At 38.6% G+C, this 16,053-nt stretch overlaps 1 protein-coding gene across 1 annotated transcript in view; it reads left to right on the forward strand.

Moving 5' to 3' along the window:
* Positions 1-482: 482 nt before the first annotated feature.
* SMARCA1 (SNF2 related chromatin remodeling ATPase 1) overlaps positions 483-16,053 on the forward strand; it is a 33,204-nt gene continuing 17,633 nt past the window's right edge. Inside the window, exons 1-13 of the mRNA XM_068956828.1 lie at positions 483-632; positions 4,626-4,712; positions 7,320-7,486; positions 8,451-8,551; positions 8,676-8,776; positions 9,531-9,710; positions 10,904-11,059; positions 11,341-11,472; positions 12,244-12,312; positions 13,102-13,211; positions 13,980-14,206; positions 14,788-14,909; positions 15,250-15,402. Of these exons, the coding sequence (XP_068812929.1) occupies positions 528-632; positions 4,626-4,712; positions 7,320-7,486; positions 8,451-8,551; positions 8,676-8,776; positions 9,531-9,710; positions 10,904-11,059; positions 11,341-11,472; positions 12,244-12,312; positions 13,102-13,211; positions 13,980-14,206; positions 14,788-14,909; positions 15,250-15,402 (1,710 nt within the window). The 5' untranslated portion in view covers positions 483-527. The remainder of the gene's footprint in view (positions 633-4,625; positions 4,713-7,319; positions 7,487-8,450; positions 8,552-8,675; positions 8,777-9,530; positions 9,711-10,903; positions 11,060-11,340; positions 11,473-12,243; positions 12,313-13,101; positions 13,212-13,979; positions 14,207-14,787; positions 14,910-15,249; positions 15,403-16,053) is intronic.

Here is a 16,053-nt window from a genome sequence, read left to right on the forward strand (position 1 = left end):
GGCAGCAGGCTGCGTCCCGTCCCTCGGGGCCTGACAATTACAGATGCGGCAGCGCGGGGGCCTTAGCAGTGGCTGTAGTGGGCTACACACCGTCACGGCTACTGGCTCTGAGAGCACGGCGGTGCCTGGGAGAGCCGAAAGGCCTGCGGGCCGCGGCGGCCTCGCCGTGAGGCGGCGCTGCCGCAAGATGGCGGCGGCAGCCTCGCAGCGCCGCGGCACGAGGCACCAAGCGCCGCCCCGCCCGCCTCGCCTCGCCTCAGGCACGGCTCCAACCACCGCCCCCCACCCCACCCCGCGGCGTGTGCGCATGCGCGACGCCCCGTCCCCTGGCGGCGGCGGGAGAGGCGGGAGCGGCCGTGTCGTGGCACCGCCGCCGCGGCGTGGGGTCTCGCGATAGCTGCGGGCGCGGGAAGGCGGGCGGGGGGCGGAGGCCGGGCCGCGCGCTGTTTGGGGGCGGTGGGGTCGCTCCCCGCCCCCGCCCCGCCCCGCCACCGGCCCCGGCCCGGCCCGGCCCCGCCGCGCGCAGCATGGACGCCGGCCCCGGCAGCGCCGCCCGCTCGGATGGCGAAGTGCCGTCCACCTCCGCGGCGGCGGCGGCGGCGGCCTCTGCGCAGGAGCCGGCCGCCGAGGAGGTACCGCTCCGGGGAGGGGGCCCGGGCGGGCCGCAGAGCGCCCAGCGCCAGGGCCTGTGCCGCCCTCCCCGGCCGGCCGGCCGCCCTTGCCCTGCGCCCGGCGGGGGGCGGCGGGTCGGGGCTCTGCGGGGGCGGCGGGGAGGCCCCGGGCTCGGCCGCGGCGCGGGGCGGGCGGGCAGCGCGGCGGCGGCCTCGGCCCTGGCGCCTGGGGCTCTGCCGGCCGCGCGCAGCCCCGGTGCGGAGCGCAGCGCTCCCGAGAGGCTGCCCCGGCTGGCGGCCGCCGGCCTGCGGGGCTGGTCGGAGGAAAAGGTCCCACCGGGACGGCCGGGCTAAGGCCGCTAGCCGCAGCGGTGTTTTCAGGTATCCTTGGAAACCGAGCAAGATGTAAGCTGAGGAAGGAGCCCTGTGAGAACTCGTGCCCGGGTGCTGTGGCGTTGCAGAAGCTGGCAGAAATGATGATAGCGCCGTCAGAATTTTAACTCCAGCTGGGGAAAGTCTGTTTCTCCCTGGAAGTCCATTCTTCCCTGAGAAGAACGCCTGTTTCTTGCACTCTTGTGCGAGAAGGGCGGTTGGCTGTGAAATAGAGGGCAGTGTACTTGTGAACATCACCTGATGGTTCGGGAGAAAAAAGGATTATCTCTCTGTTGGATACAGCTTGTACTGTCAAATTGTATACATCTCAGCTGATACAAAATTGATAATAAATGTCTAATGAGTATCTGGCGAGATCCTTTGGGAGTAGTGAACAGGTTAGAATGTATCAACCATACTGTTCCCTACCTTTCTTAAGGAGGAGGAAAAAAAAAAGGAGGTTGCTGTTGTTTGAGGTTTTCATTCAGACTATGGAATTTCACTTCCATAACTCTACAGGTAGGAAGCTACATAATAATGGGATATAATGCAACCTGTTGCGCCCCTTTACCCCTTTCAAGGTTTTGCTTCGCTATACATAGTCTCTTGTTGCAGCAGCAGTCTAATAGAGTCCGAAGTTAATGATTGTTTGCAATGTGTTTCCACTTTGCATATGTGAGTTCAACACAAAAGGAGGTCCTTCTGATTAATGCATCTATTTAGAAAACTCAGCAGCACAGGGTACAGGAATAAAGTCGACCAAAGCAGCAGTTCTTATTCCCAGTCATTTATTTAGGCATTCATGTGGATAATCCAATTTAGGACAAACTATTGCACTGACTAGATAGAATTCTCTCTCACAGCCTGAGGTTAGTAGCTTTGTTTAGACTAGTTAATAGAGATTTTAAGGGAAAGTGTTTTGGGTCCCTGGAATGCCTCGGGCTCTGTTTTTGAAAGAATTGTGCAATGTTATTGATCATAAGATGTTTAAATGACACAATTTTTCAGTGGGCTATGTTATCTCAAGTTTAATCTTTAGTGGAAAATTTTTTTAGGGTAGAGGTGGGTAATAACCAGATGGTTCCTTGCACAAAATGAGTTAAAAGTGAAAGTACCCTTTTGCTGGTATATATATTTTTTTGCACTGAGGCTTCTGCTGATCAGATTTTCTGTTAAATCAGTCCTCTTACTATTGAAGATGCATTGTTTCTAGCGTATTGTTTCTGGGGTACGACTCCCATAAACTTATGAATTGTTTTGTGCTTCTGTGTTGTATTAGACATATGCTACAGTTAGTAGGAAAAGAGAAAAGCTTTCTTATTCATATCAAAACGTAATAATTGGCAAGCTCTAGTTTTTTATAAGGCAGGATATTACCCAGCAGCAAGTTCAGATGTGGTGGTCGTGCCTGCTACCCATCTAGCTCCACCAGCAATGTTTTGAGGAAAGAGTATGCTATGGTTTCACTATGTAAGTTGTCAGGAAGAGAAAGGATACTGGGATGCGTATGTCTTAAGTTGTTTGTGTGTTACTTCAGTTTTTGATAGTCTCCTCCTGTTCATTACTTCTGATATTGTGGGGCCATCAATGATCTGTAAATCAGATGAAGAAACACTGCAATGAGGAGTGAGGGTGAGCAGGGAACACCCTGCTTTTTCTTGAAGTGTTTTTCTTGAAGGTTACGGTGTAGAATGTGAATTTACCATGCTGTAGCTGTGGTAAATTTACATACCAGTTCACTTACTTGTTTAACTGGGAAAGCGTATTATTCACAAGTAATTATTTCTGAATAAGCTGGATGGGTATGGCCAGTGTGAAATTTCCTTCTGCTAGGGAAATCTGAGTAACAGGACAGACAGTCTGGTATTAGAGCCATCTGCCTTTGGACTTGTAATGCAATAGCTTTCCAAGGGGATTCTCATAATATTGAACCATTCTCCTCTGTCCAGGAGAAACTTCAGACTCATCTGAGGTAGACAGATGACTTAATTTTTTGAGACACATTCATTTACATTACATGTTCATTTAGGAGCATGTTAATTTATTTCCGGGGAGCTGAAAGAAACATCTGAAATGGGCTACTGTGAAGTATTTTGTCACTTTGGTAACAAGGAGATTGTTTCCAGTATTAGCATTGGTAGTCTTTCACACTGAAGTTTATGCTATGTTACATAGTAATCTAATGGAGGCATGGGTATACACATGTGTATGAACTGCTTTTTTGTATGTTGGCATAACAGCCCTCTTGTAACACTTCTTTCTGAATCAAGCTGTCAGAAGTTAAGTCATTTATCATAGAAAATTTCTGATGCTATCTACTTGCAACATAACCATTTGGCCTTGGAAGCTGAAGTCAGGCATTTATAAAATCATTAAATTGTCAAACAACTTTATTATACACTTAGTACTGTTCATCTTTGCAGAGATTTATGTCTTTGGGCCAAAACTTCGAAAGGTGTTCTCCAGCTTCAGATTATGTTCCTCTTATTTATGTCCTTCCACATAAAGGCTTCCTGCATATATATTGATCTGTAACAATTCTGAAAGTAAAACAAGCGTTATGCTTCTTGAAAAACTGCTACATGTTTAGGCCCATTTTGGACTGACTTTTCTACCTGGACCCAAATTGTTTATATTATTATTTCATGTTAATGTATACATGTTAGGGTGATGCTTATATCACCTGTCAGATTGAGATCCTGTTTTGTTACAGAGGTGCACTTTGGCATTATTCAATGTTTTTCAAAAACACTTTCATAATTTGATGTGTCTCAAAGAATAAAGTATTTAATATTTTTTATTTGAAGGAGATACCCAGAATAACATGCTTCAAAGATTAGATTAGAAAAAAAATCTCCCATGGTTTATCTTTTTAAAATTATATTTTGCAAGTATCATTTTTTGCCAGCTTTTCATTTTTTTTATACAGCAAAGTGGCAGTTAAAGCTATGTAAACCTGCCCTGAGCTTCCCAACTGAAGACAAAAGTGAACCATGTAAACTATGAAAACTAACCATTTTGGTTAATCTCTTAAAGTTCTTTCATTTGTAGTAAATAAGGTAGTCCTTTGTTAACTAAGAGCATCCTCAGTGGTTGCTGCATGGATTGTTCTGATGATTTTGTGTCGCTTCCTAGGTGTTTGGCCTAAGTGTAGTTAGACCTGTATTTCCAAATGAACTCTTACCATTCATCTAGAAGAGCAAAAAACAAGACACAGGTGCTCAGAATTTACAGTTAGGAATTTTAAATTTAGAAATCATATTTTTTAAATTATCTTCTCAAGATGTTAAATTTAATTATTAATTTATAGCAAGGTCTTCTCTGTGGAAGAATAAACTTTGCTCTCTTTTAGAACTTTCCTTCAATCCTTTCAACGTGGATCCTATTTGAAGAGAGAAATATAAGGATGAGATTAATCTGCAGTTTAAGCTTTATCTGTTCATATCTCCTTCTCTTTACATCATGGATTTCGGGTTCTGTTCTGGGTAGTAATGTAATTAGTGCAGTCACTCCCTGTTTGAAATAATTGTTTTTAAAAGAATCCTGCTATTCTTATATTGTGCAGGTTTTTTCAGTTTGATATTTTTACTTCAGTAAGTAAAGATGCTGATGATTATAGAGTGTTTAAAATTTGAATTCCAGAAAAATGATCCTCCATTTCAACTCAAACTTCCGCCAAAGGCAGCCAGACCTGAAAAAGAAGTTGACCCAGAATATGAAGAGAAGATGGTAAGTATTTTCACAGCAAAACAGATGGCAAGATTTTTCTGAAAGTTTTTAGTTTGTTTGCTTGAGCTAGATGGACGCAGTTACAGGTAACAAGGAGCTATTGCAGGCAGGATGTGTCAGAAAAGGAAAATGAATTGAGGATGGTGCTGTAGATACAATTGCCTGTAGTCCAGTGTCATGCAGTAGGTGTTTAGTGAAGGTTATGAGAACAGAGCAAGCAGATGGCAGTAGTTCTGTAAAAGACTGTCCCATTCTCCAGGTATTTGTGGCTGCATGATTTTCAGAATTGGAGGCTGTGATTTTGTACACAATAATTGTGAGTGGATTTTTCTTCCACAATTTTTTCCACTTGCTTTTTTTTTTCCTCACGTAAATTTAGTATCCGGACCCTTTTGTGGTAAGGAATTTTAATTCAATTGCATTTTACATTTAGAACTCTCCCCTCTCTGTTTTGAATATATATCTGCTGGTTTCATTTGATGATCCCAGGAGTCATGTCTGAGGCCTCTTTAAGTAACTGCTTAAATGAGAGAAATACAGAAGCTGGCTGTTTCTCATCCTCTCTCTAAAATTGCGGAGGTTTTAAATGTTGATATGCTCCATAGTATAACAGTGCAAAGTAGGATCTATCCATGACCTAAATTAAGGGAATTTGTAGCCCTGGAGAAGAGAATAGAGATAAGAGAGTAACTTTGATATTGCAAAGAGGCAGAAAGAAGAGGAAGGGCATTACAAGGCTTGCTCTTGAGTGTTGCGTGCGGTCCGTTCGTAGTTGATGCTGGTTTCCGGTGTCTTTGCTGTGTTTTCATAAAAGCTTGAACATTAAATGGATGTCTGATAATTACAGTAGAATCGTAGAGGGTTGAATTCTATGGAAGCCAGGGAAGAGCGTCACTGTTATGGAAATTGATGCCTACCTGAATAAATACTTAATTTTTAGCCAACAATAAGACAAACAAGTAAATCTGTTTATTGAGAATGAGTTGAATAAATAACTAATCTTAGTTTCAAAATAATATATGGTTAATATTATGTCATTCCTGACTTAGAAGGTTAGAGGCTGTTGTTAAGAGTCAGGGGGAATGTGCCTCCAAAAACCTACCTTTTATCAGTTGTGCGGTCATGAGCTAGAACTATACTGTTTTCCAGGGCACACAATTTACTCTTTGCTTGCAAAATTATTGGCTGGGTGTATGTTGTGGCATTCAGTGTGGAAACTCACCAGCTATGGTTAGCTTTGTTTGCCAAGGCAAACTGGTCTGTTACCAGTTTCATTTAAAATGCTGCGGGTGAATTTGTTCTTGTCCTGCACGAGCATAAGCGTAAAAATGTTTTAAGGCCCCTCCCTCTCCCTAAATCATTTCATATTAAAGTTTTACTTGATATTGCCATCTTATCCGAATTTCAAAACACACAGAAAGTCAGAGTGATTTCTAGGAGAGCTTTCTAAGGGCACTTACATGTTGTTAAGATTTGCGCTGTTAAAATAAATGCATTGTAAATACGTTGCCCTCTTGTGGCAAGCCCATGCATTGCAGTTGTTTGTTTCAGTTTTAGTTGGCTTTTCCTTTAACAGACTGGTTCATGTTATTGCTGTTAGAGCACTGTTGCTTGTGTAAAAATTATCTGATTTTTCCACAGAAAAGCTTAGTTGTTTATATATTTCTTAGAAAGGTTATGGCACAAAATTGCGATTTCACATTTGTAGCTTATGTGTCAAGATATAAATGAGATCACAGAAAAATTCTTTATGTGATGTAGTGTTACATGATGCTTAAATGCCATAGAAAAACTGATAGCAATTGCATTCTATCTTATTTTTCTTTCTTAAAAAATTATATCACCTGGTTTTTAAATGCAGTGAAGGACATGTTTCACTGTATTTAATGAAGTGCCTCATTTGATAGAGCAGAACTTAAATGATTGAAATTTGTGATCTGAAAGCAAAATTCACTAGCTTCAGCGAAGGGAGTATTAAGCTTGTGCATCCATTATGTTACTCATTTCTAAAAAGTGGAGCTAGCACAGTGTCTTCTTGAATGAAATCCTGATAAATTTCAAGCTGACAGAAGTTTTGCCACTGACTTGAGCAAAACCAGAATTTCATCCCTTACTGTAAGTCAGAACTTCATCTTTCTGTTGATCTTTTGTACTGAGTTCTTTAAGGTATGCTGTTACAATTACTGATATGTCATGCAGACCTAAAGCAATCTGTACAAATACATCTTTTTTATTTTTTTATTTATTTTTATTTTTTAAGATGTTTACTAAGTCTTTGAGTTATGAATCGGGATGACTAACTGGGTTGAGCTTATCAACTCTTGCTGTCTGTCCCAGATTGCTGTGGTATTCAGGAAGGAGCTTCTATACTACCACAAATTACAAGTGGGTGCTTTAAAGTAATTGATGTTAAGTTGTAAGCTGAAGCTCAAGAGCTTTTGCATGATGTTTATAGTCTCTAGTTGGCTAACAGTTGGCAGTGATCTTATCAGTCTTCCCTAGTATCCGTTGTCCTCATGAGTCTGTTTCTTAAGAAAAAGAACATTGTTCATGAAGAAAAGTTACTGATCTTTCTTTTTTTAATTTTCTCCCCACTTTGGAAACCAGAAAGCAGACAGAGCAAAAAGATTTGAATTCCTCCTGAAACAGACAGAACTTTTTGCGCATTTTATTCAGCCTGCAGCACAAAAATCACCAACATCTCCGCTGAAAGTCAAACTGGGACGGCCACGGACAAAGAAGGATGAAAAACAGAGTTTGATTTCAGCTGGGGAGTATGTTATGTTTCGATTTCTAAGTTATGCTTTCAAATTAATTATGCCTTTTACTATATTTAGTTAGTTAGTAATCTAAAGATTCTGATTTAACTAAGTCCAGAACTTTCTAAAGAAATTACGGTACACCGTTAATAGGAAAATGTGTTGGCATGTGAATTGATGTTGGTCCATCTACACTGGCATGAGTTTAGATCAGGAGAGAACTTCTAAAGAAAATTCCCTGATCATTGCTACTTACCATGCTTTCGTTAATACTGTAGAATGATTTTGGAGCACATGGATTGAATTTCTTTTGGATAACACTAGACTGGAAGGTGGGCTCCAGAGATGCACGTGATGTGCTCCAACCATTAGTGGGCATGTCAGTGGGATCAGACTAGTGCTAGACAATATAAAACAACACAGCATGAATATAGTTGGATGCTGGATCCTCAGCACCAGTTATCTCACTCCACAATTCTGTCTGCGTTACTCATTAGTGTAGATGTAGCCTGTAGGTGTTTGAAGAGTCTATAATATCTAACAACTGGCTTTTTAAGTTGTTAGCAAAACAGCATTTTCTGTTTTATCAATTTTTAAAACAATTTTTGGAATGAAATACCTGATTCTTCTGCATGGTATAATTGCCAAGTAATTGATTCTAAGGCCACCATTGATGTGTGCGTGTTTTAAAACTCTGTTGCTTAGTACAGTATCTCTTGGAGAACTCACAATACTTGTTGTCAGAGTATAGTCATAGCTCTGGAAAAGAGGGCTGCATTTCAACTCTCATAATTAAAGCTGGAGTGAACCATGAGGAATAACTTATTAACAGAATATAATTTCTGCCAAAGATCAGGATGCTAGAACATGCACACTATAGATCAATAATTATTTTTATCCTAATTTGGCTTGTTTTGATTATGTGGTCAGTGTTTTGAAGGTATTTCATACATGCTTCAATCTTGAATTCTTTCTTTAGTTATCGTCACAGGCGCACAGAACAAGAAGAAGATGAAGAGTTGTTGTCTGAGAGTCGAAAGACATCTAATGTGTGTATTCGATTTGAGGAATCTCCTTCATGTAAGTTTTCTCTTGGCAGTTTTCTGTTTGCTTTGATTTAGTTAAAATCTGCTCATCAAATTGCAATTAAAATGTTCTACTTAGAATTAGTATTTTTCTACTTAGAGGCATCTTACATTTACAGATGTGAAAGGAGGAACGCTAAGAGATTATCAGGTTAGAGGGCTGAACTGGATGATCTCATTGTATGAAAATGGTGTTAATGGCATTCTGGCAGATGAAATGGTAAGTAGTAATCTTTTGGAATTTTTGTGGAAAGTAACCATCCTTTTCTGACCTTTTTTTCTTTAGTTTTATATTCAGTTGCCCAATAACTTTTTTTTTTACGTGAATATAAATTGTGTGATTTGTACATAAATTAATCTTGTAATAGTAAACAGTACATGAAATGATAAAATTATTCAAGCAGTTATTGCTTTGGTTAGGTAAATAGTAGCTAATTGAGAATGCCTGTCTATGTGTAATGTATAAAAACGTATAATCATTGCTGTGTCTTTTTTGTTTGTGTGACTTCTGCGTTCAAAAGTAAAAGTGGTGTGCAAATTGTTTTCTTCAACGCTACTCAGAAGGAAGAGGGTGTGCAGCCTTGATAAAGTCCAAGATTTTGGTGCTCTTGATAAATATCAAAATATATCCTCTAGAGATGAGGTTGAATGATGGAATTATTTTGTGTAATTAAACAAGATACGTATTATATGTCATGGATAATAAAGTTTAGTGGTAGTTAATGAGAACAAAGTTCAAACATTAAAGTAACTGCAGTATTTATTGTATGTGCAGGAGTACGCATTGTTCTACAACAGTTAAGTTTTCACAACTCGAACTGTAATATAATGAAAGAAGCTGTATTGAAATCATTTGCTATGTGTATTTCGCTATAAATAACTGACAATCTTATATGCTTGGAAATTTTTTCAAAACTATTTCTGTATGATATTTCATTTCAGAAGGTTTCTTTTCCCCCTCTTTGCCAATGTAGGGTCTTGGTAAGACTCTGCAAACGATAGCGTTATTAGGCTATCTGAAGCATTACCGAAACATTCCTGGGCCACACATGGTCCTGGTTCCAAAATCAACTTTGCACAATTGGATGAATGAATTTAAACGCTGGGTTCCATCGTTACGTGCTGTTTGCCTTATTGGAGATAAAGATGCCAGAGTAAGTGCTTTACTTTCAAAAGATGTTATACGTTATTTTTCAGAAGTGGGTGTTTTGGGAAAGAGAATTCTCTCTAAGCTACCTCATTAATTATAGTCTTTTTTCAGCAATCTTTGACTATATTAGCATTGAAAATGTGAAATGTTACATTTGTAACGGCGAGGGAAAATGTAAACAGCATCTGAAATAATAGATTGAGATCGAAGTAAGGCAGTCTGGCTTGTGCAAATTAATGATTTGAGGCTTGATAATATCTGTAGCACAGCTGTGGAATCATATCTAGTGTGTGTTGCTAGTTCCATGGGATGAAATTAAGATTGTTTTGAAGGGGGAGCATGTACCTTGCATTTTCTTTGCTTTCAGAATATTATGTATGTATTGGCATAATTTTGCATTTCCTGGTTTTCTGCTTAATCTCCCTGTGTTCTATAGTGGTTAAAGCACCTCTGTGCTTATGTTTGTGTTAATAAATCAGTGCATATTATGGCGTTGTAGAGAACACTCCTTTATTAGCTAGTCCTTTGAGGGGAAGGACTGAAACAATTGTGTCTGTCCTTTTAGCTAGGGTGGACCATGCAACCTTCTAAATAAGTTCTTGGAGACCTGCCTGTTTTGACCTTTCCATGGGGTGATGTTCTTTCATATGAATGGATTTATATATCTATAACAAAATAGTGATGGGACAGAGGAGAGAGGACTTCAGAAAGAAGAGGAGGTGGGAATGGACTAGAAGAATTGTTCTGAAACGCTCTTCTGTGGGTTTTGTATCTCTGGCCTGGATAGTTTAGAGGGGTTTTACATCTGTAATTTTGTAGTGTATTCAAATGCTTTAAGTGAGTACATTAGATGCGTATCTCTTAAGTAGTTTTTAGACAAACAGATGCAAGAAGATAAAGAACAACTCTTACAGAAAACTTATGCTGAAGAGCAAATACTTATTTTGATGTATAAAAATTGTGTGTGTGTGTTTTTTTTTTTTTTTAACCACAGCTGCTGATCTGTTTATGCCTAAAGTGCAAAGGATCGAAGGCTTTTGTTGGATTACCTTTGTTGTATAAAAGATGTTTAATACTTTTTTTTTAATGTACTATCTTATTGCTTCAGTCATCTCGGCAGAGATATGTTTCACTGAATCTCAAATAAATTATTCTTTTTTGTAAATAGTCTTTAATTGATTCAGTCCTTTTCTTTAGGCAGCTTTTATCCGTGATGTTATGATGCCTGGAGAATGGGATGTTTGTGTTACATCATACGAAATGGTTATTAAGGAAAAGTCTGTCTTCAAAAAATTTAACTGGAGGTACCTGGTAATTGATGAAGCTCACAGAATAAAGAATGAGAAGTCTAAGGTAAACTCAAAATCTGTGAAAATCAGTTGGAATCTTTTGTGTCCAAGTATTTTCAAAATACCTAATAGTTCTGAGTGTTAGATACTGTTTGTATTTCAAATAGATCAAAATATTTTTTAGAAAATATAAGCAGTAAGCTATTGAGTGGAAAGTATAAATATCAGAGGTAGCTCACTGTCTTCAGATTCAGTTGGTATGGTTTCAGGCTGCAGAAACTGATGAAAGTTCATTATGTTTAAACTGTACACAATGGTGATGATAACTATTTGTTACATTTCTAGCTGTCAGAGATTGTCCGGGAGTTCAAGACAACGAATCGATTGCTCCTTACAGGAACTCCTTTACAGAACAACCTCCACGAGCTGTGGGCATTACTGAATTTTCTTCTACCTGATGTCTTCAATTCTGCAGATGTAAGTTGAGCTTTGGAAGTAAAATCTTGTTATTTTGATACCCAGGACACTTTCTGCAGAGGAGAAGAATGACTAGCTAGTAAAAGACATATGATTTGGAAGACCTGGTTTCAGTAGACGCTCTGGAGTTTACCTAACTGGACAATTTTGTTGCTTTATCTAGTTAAAATAATACATTGTGTTAGTGCAGATAAGGCTTCAAGCCAGTAATGACAACTGCGGTACTGTAAATAGTTCAAGAATCATGCAAAGTGGAGCGAAATTTGGGAAAGCGGTGCAGAATGGAGAATATGGAGCATCCAAATAGACATAAACCTTTTTTCATTTAGAATTTGCTGCTTCTTTGAGTCATCTTTCTCTTTTTGCTATTGCATTCTCGCTGTCCTTGTATTGCTTCCATTCTTTCTGTTAGGTTTTTCATCTCGCTTTTTATGGATTCTGTTTTCTTTTTTTTTTTCTACCCTCTTGCCCCATCATCGTGCAAGTGCTAAGGTAAGAGCTGAGATATTCCAGTAGTGAACATGAAATATCATTGCAGATGGAACAGAGTAACAGTATAACTGTATTCTGTCAGTGGAGCTATTCAGTTGACTTAAATGTTCTTGTGTGCTGTGCAGCTGACATAGAATTGTGGTCTGATTTTTCTTTTGCTGATAGAAGTCATATGTCTTAAGATATATGCCACTCTGTTGGAGTGAATGAGAGTCCATATATGTCTGTTAGAAATAGAGATGATACACTATTCATTCTAGTTGTGCTTTTTCCCGACAGGATTTCGACTCATGGTTTGACACTAAAAATTGTCTCGGTGATCAGAAACTTGTAGAAAGACTTCATGCTGTAAGTAATTAAATCTATAATCATGCATCATTGTTAGCATACATGATGTAAAAATAAAAACAGACTGTTTCCTCCTTCCTTCATCTCAGTCAATACTGCGAAAATGCACATGAACGTGTTTTGTTATAGAAATGCTCAACAGAATTGTTATGAATAAAATATCAGAAATTACAGACACTACTTTTTGTAGTTCTGTACATTGCTGTTTGAAGTGGACAAAATCTCTGTGTAAAATACAAACATGAAGAATTTTGAGGACTCTTTGAAACCATTTATTATCCTGAATAGTATATTGATACGTTAAGACTAGCCTGAATAAATAAAGACCTGTCTTTACCTTTGCTGTGAGTAAAATAGAAAAGGCATTTTTCATCATATGGTAATAAAACTGACATCAGAAGAAAGTGCAACATACTTTTTTTTTTTTTTAAATCTTTGAAATGTTAGTATATTTTGTATAAACCACTAGTTGAAATGATACAGAGCTTTTATTAAAAGAGAATAAACTGATTTACAAGTTCATGACATTGATCCTTGCTCAGGACTACAACTGGGAAGAGTATGGTAAAAGTATTATGTATTTCATGTGTCAACTTAGCAGCCTATTAAAAAGAATGGGAAACTTCATTTTTCACACTGCAGCAGAATTGCTCTGAGGGGGTCACCATGAGAGCAATAGCAATTGCTTAGTTTTGATAGAAAAAGTATTACAGAATTGAATCTATTACTATTGTATTTGAGGCAATCTGTATTCTAAATCTCTCTGTGGAAAAATTCTAATTTGTGTAGGTTTTGAAGCCGTTTTTATTGCGTCGCATAAAAGCTGAAGTAGAAAAGAGTTTACCTCCTAAGAAAGAAGTAAAAATTTACCTTGGACTCAGCAAAATGCAGAGGGAATGGTGAGTTCTTCACATTAAGATTCTTTACTTTAAAACAAAACAGTTCTTCGTGTTGAATTACTATTTTTTCTTGCTATTGCATGTCAAGAAGACAGTCAGTGAGAAAAGCATGTTTAGAGGTGTCTTTCGGGCTGGTGTTTTTTCTTCTTATTTTTCCCCCTTTTTTTTCCCCTCTCTCTTTAGACAGTAGTTACAAAGTGCTCAGGAACTGTAATGAAAAGGGATGGGTGAAGGATGGAAAAAAGAATTTTTCTTCTTTCCCTTCCTTAAGTCTATTTGAAAGAAGGTATAATCTAATGCATTTCATTTCTTGATGCAAGTAGGTATGCACCAGTAGAAGTCTCAAAGTTTAAAAAGTAAAATGAGATCTTGAGCAGCCGCATAGCCAGAAGAGAGATGAGAAAAGGGCTTTTTCATCTCTTTACTTATGCAGATCCCAGAGTCAGGTCAGTGTAGTAGCTTTGGTCAGATCTGTGATAACTTTAATCTACTCCGTAATCCTAGAACAGGAGTGTAGGAAAACCTAGTAAATGGCAGATCAGTGTCCTTCACTGCCAGATTGCTTTTCAGTTTAGGTACAGATTTATAAATCCTTATTATCAGTCAATTATTTTTCCCAAGTCTTTTAATAATATACCTAAGTATTCATGTAAACAAAACAATCTTCTGCTTCTGGAAAAAAGTAACTGAGACATTTCAGGGATTCTTTCACGTTTTAAATACGAAAAGAAACCTAGACCGAAACCTAAATTGTCCATAAAACTTCAGGTATACCAGGATCCTGATGAAAGATATTGATATCCTAAATTCAGCTGGGAAAATGGATAAAATGCGTCTGCTGAATATTCTGATGCAGTTGCGAAAATGTTGTAACCATCCATACCTATTTGATGGTGCTGAGCCTGGCCCTCCTTACACCACTGACACGCATCTCATCACGAACAGTGGTAAAATGTTAGTTCTGGATAAACTGCTCACAAAACTCAGAGAACAGGGTAAGTACCATCTATGAACAGTAATGATCTAAATAGCCATCATAAGTAAAAATGCACTTTAAAACTTGCATAGGTTCATCCTTGTCTTTCCCCCAGTGTGTGCATTCATTACTTTCAGTGAGGTTTTTGCTCAGAACCGTTTTTCTGTAGTCTTTTTAATGCATGGAGGGAAGAAAGCGTTGCAGGAAAGGCAAGGAAGACTAATGATAAGGGGAAGTAGAAAGAAAGGAAGAGAAGAATCTCCCTACTGCCATCTTCAAGACCATTTTTGAGAGGAATAGTTTTCTTGTGCACATCAGTCATCAGCCACTTGTCTTACCATGTTTTTAAGTTTTCTCTCTCTTCAGTTGTAAAATTCTTCCGTATAAACTATCAAATAACCCATCCTGAGTAGAAGTTAAATCAATGTCAGGAAAGTAGCTGCAAAAGAAAGATTTGTTTGCATAAGTTAGGCGTAGTCACGTAGTGCAGCATATTTCACATAAATTCTTTATTCATGCTCTGCAGTAATCTCTGTAGAAAGATGAATGTAAAAGCATAAAACCAGCAACAAAATCTTACCTTCTGTATTGTTCTGTCAGGTTCCAGAGTTCTTCTTTTTAGTCAGATGACCCGTTTATTGGATATTTTGGAAGATTATTGCATGTGGCGTGGATATGAGTACTGTCGACTTGATGGACAGACACCACATGAAGAAAGAGAGGTGAGAAAGCTGTATAAACAAGAAATAAATTTGTTTGTTTATCGGATTATTAAGAAGCTGTTGCTGTTTAGAGTTATACATGAGTAGCTATATTGCTTTTTAAAATAAAGCAAAAATGCTACAGCATAAAAAGACAGCAAAGCATTTATGTTTTTCCTAACTAAAAGTTTGTAGTAAAGTAAGTTTCATTTGTTCCCAAACTATTTGAACAACTTAATGTTTTGTCTAATTGAAATGGGTTTATTTTGCATGTGCAAACCTACAGTTGTGAGAAGTCACCAATATATTGGGAACTTGTTGGAAAACTCTGATACTTTAATGAAACTTTGTTTTTTTTTAGGAAGCAATAGATACCTTTAATGCTCCCAACAGCAGTAAATTCATTTTCATGCTAAGTACCAGAGCTGGAGGTCTAGGAATTAATTTGGCAACTGCTGATGTGGTTATTCTCTATGATTCAGATTGGAACCCTCAAGTAGACCTGCAAGCCATGGTGAGCTAATACCATTGCTCAATTTTGTATAAGTATTCCCAGCGTTTTGGTTGTTTTCCTTTATCTATTGTATTTGATATCAACAAACCAAGGAATTGAATGAAAGGGCATAAACAAAGTTACAGAAGACACTCTGAGTTTGTTCTTGTAAATATCTTTTCTCTAATTATTTTCATGACTGAGTAAGATTACTTCTGTGAAAACATTGCATCAATATTGTTTATCCATAGAATTGTTCTTACTTCTGTCTTGCCAGCATGTAACAGTAAATGAATAAGAGAGCTGTTTCCAAAATAATAGCAATGAGTTAAAAGCATGCAGCATTATGTTCTGCGGCTTTCCTACCGTTTTGGAAAGCTTATGCTTGTGCAACCTGCCTGGTTTTTCACAGGTGTAAAATCACTGAGTGGTAAAACTGGGGAAAAGAAGTCTTTGACTTTGGCTTAAGCTTACTAAAGCGTTCTCTTTCAGAATATGGAATAACTTCCAAAATCAAAGTCTATAATTTGTTTCGTATGGAATAAAAATCCTGTGATGCTTCTTGGATGATTGAGTGAGGGTTTAATTTGTTCTGTTGTCATTGCGGTGGTTTGTTTGTTTGTTTGTTTTTTGTTGCTGTTTGTTTTATTTTTCCTTTTAATGTCCTTAAAT

This window comes from Struthio camelus, chromosome 11, assembly GCF_040807025.1.
Source record: "Struthio camelus isolate bStrCam1 chromosome 11, bStrCam1.hap1, whole genome shotgun sequence".
Taxonomy (NCBI): Eukaryota; Metazoa; Chordata; class Aves; order Struthioniformes; family Struthionidae; genus Struthio; species Struthio camelus.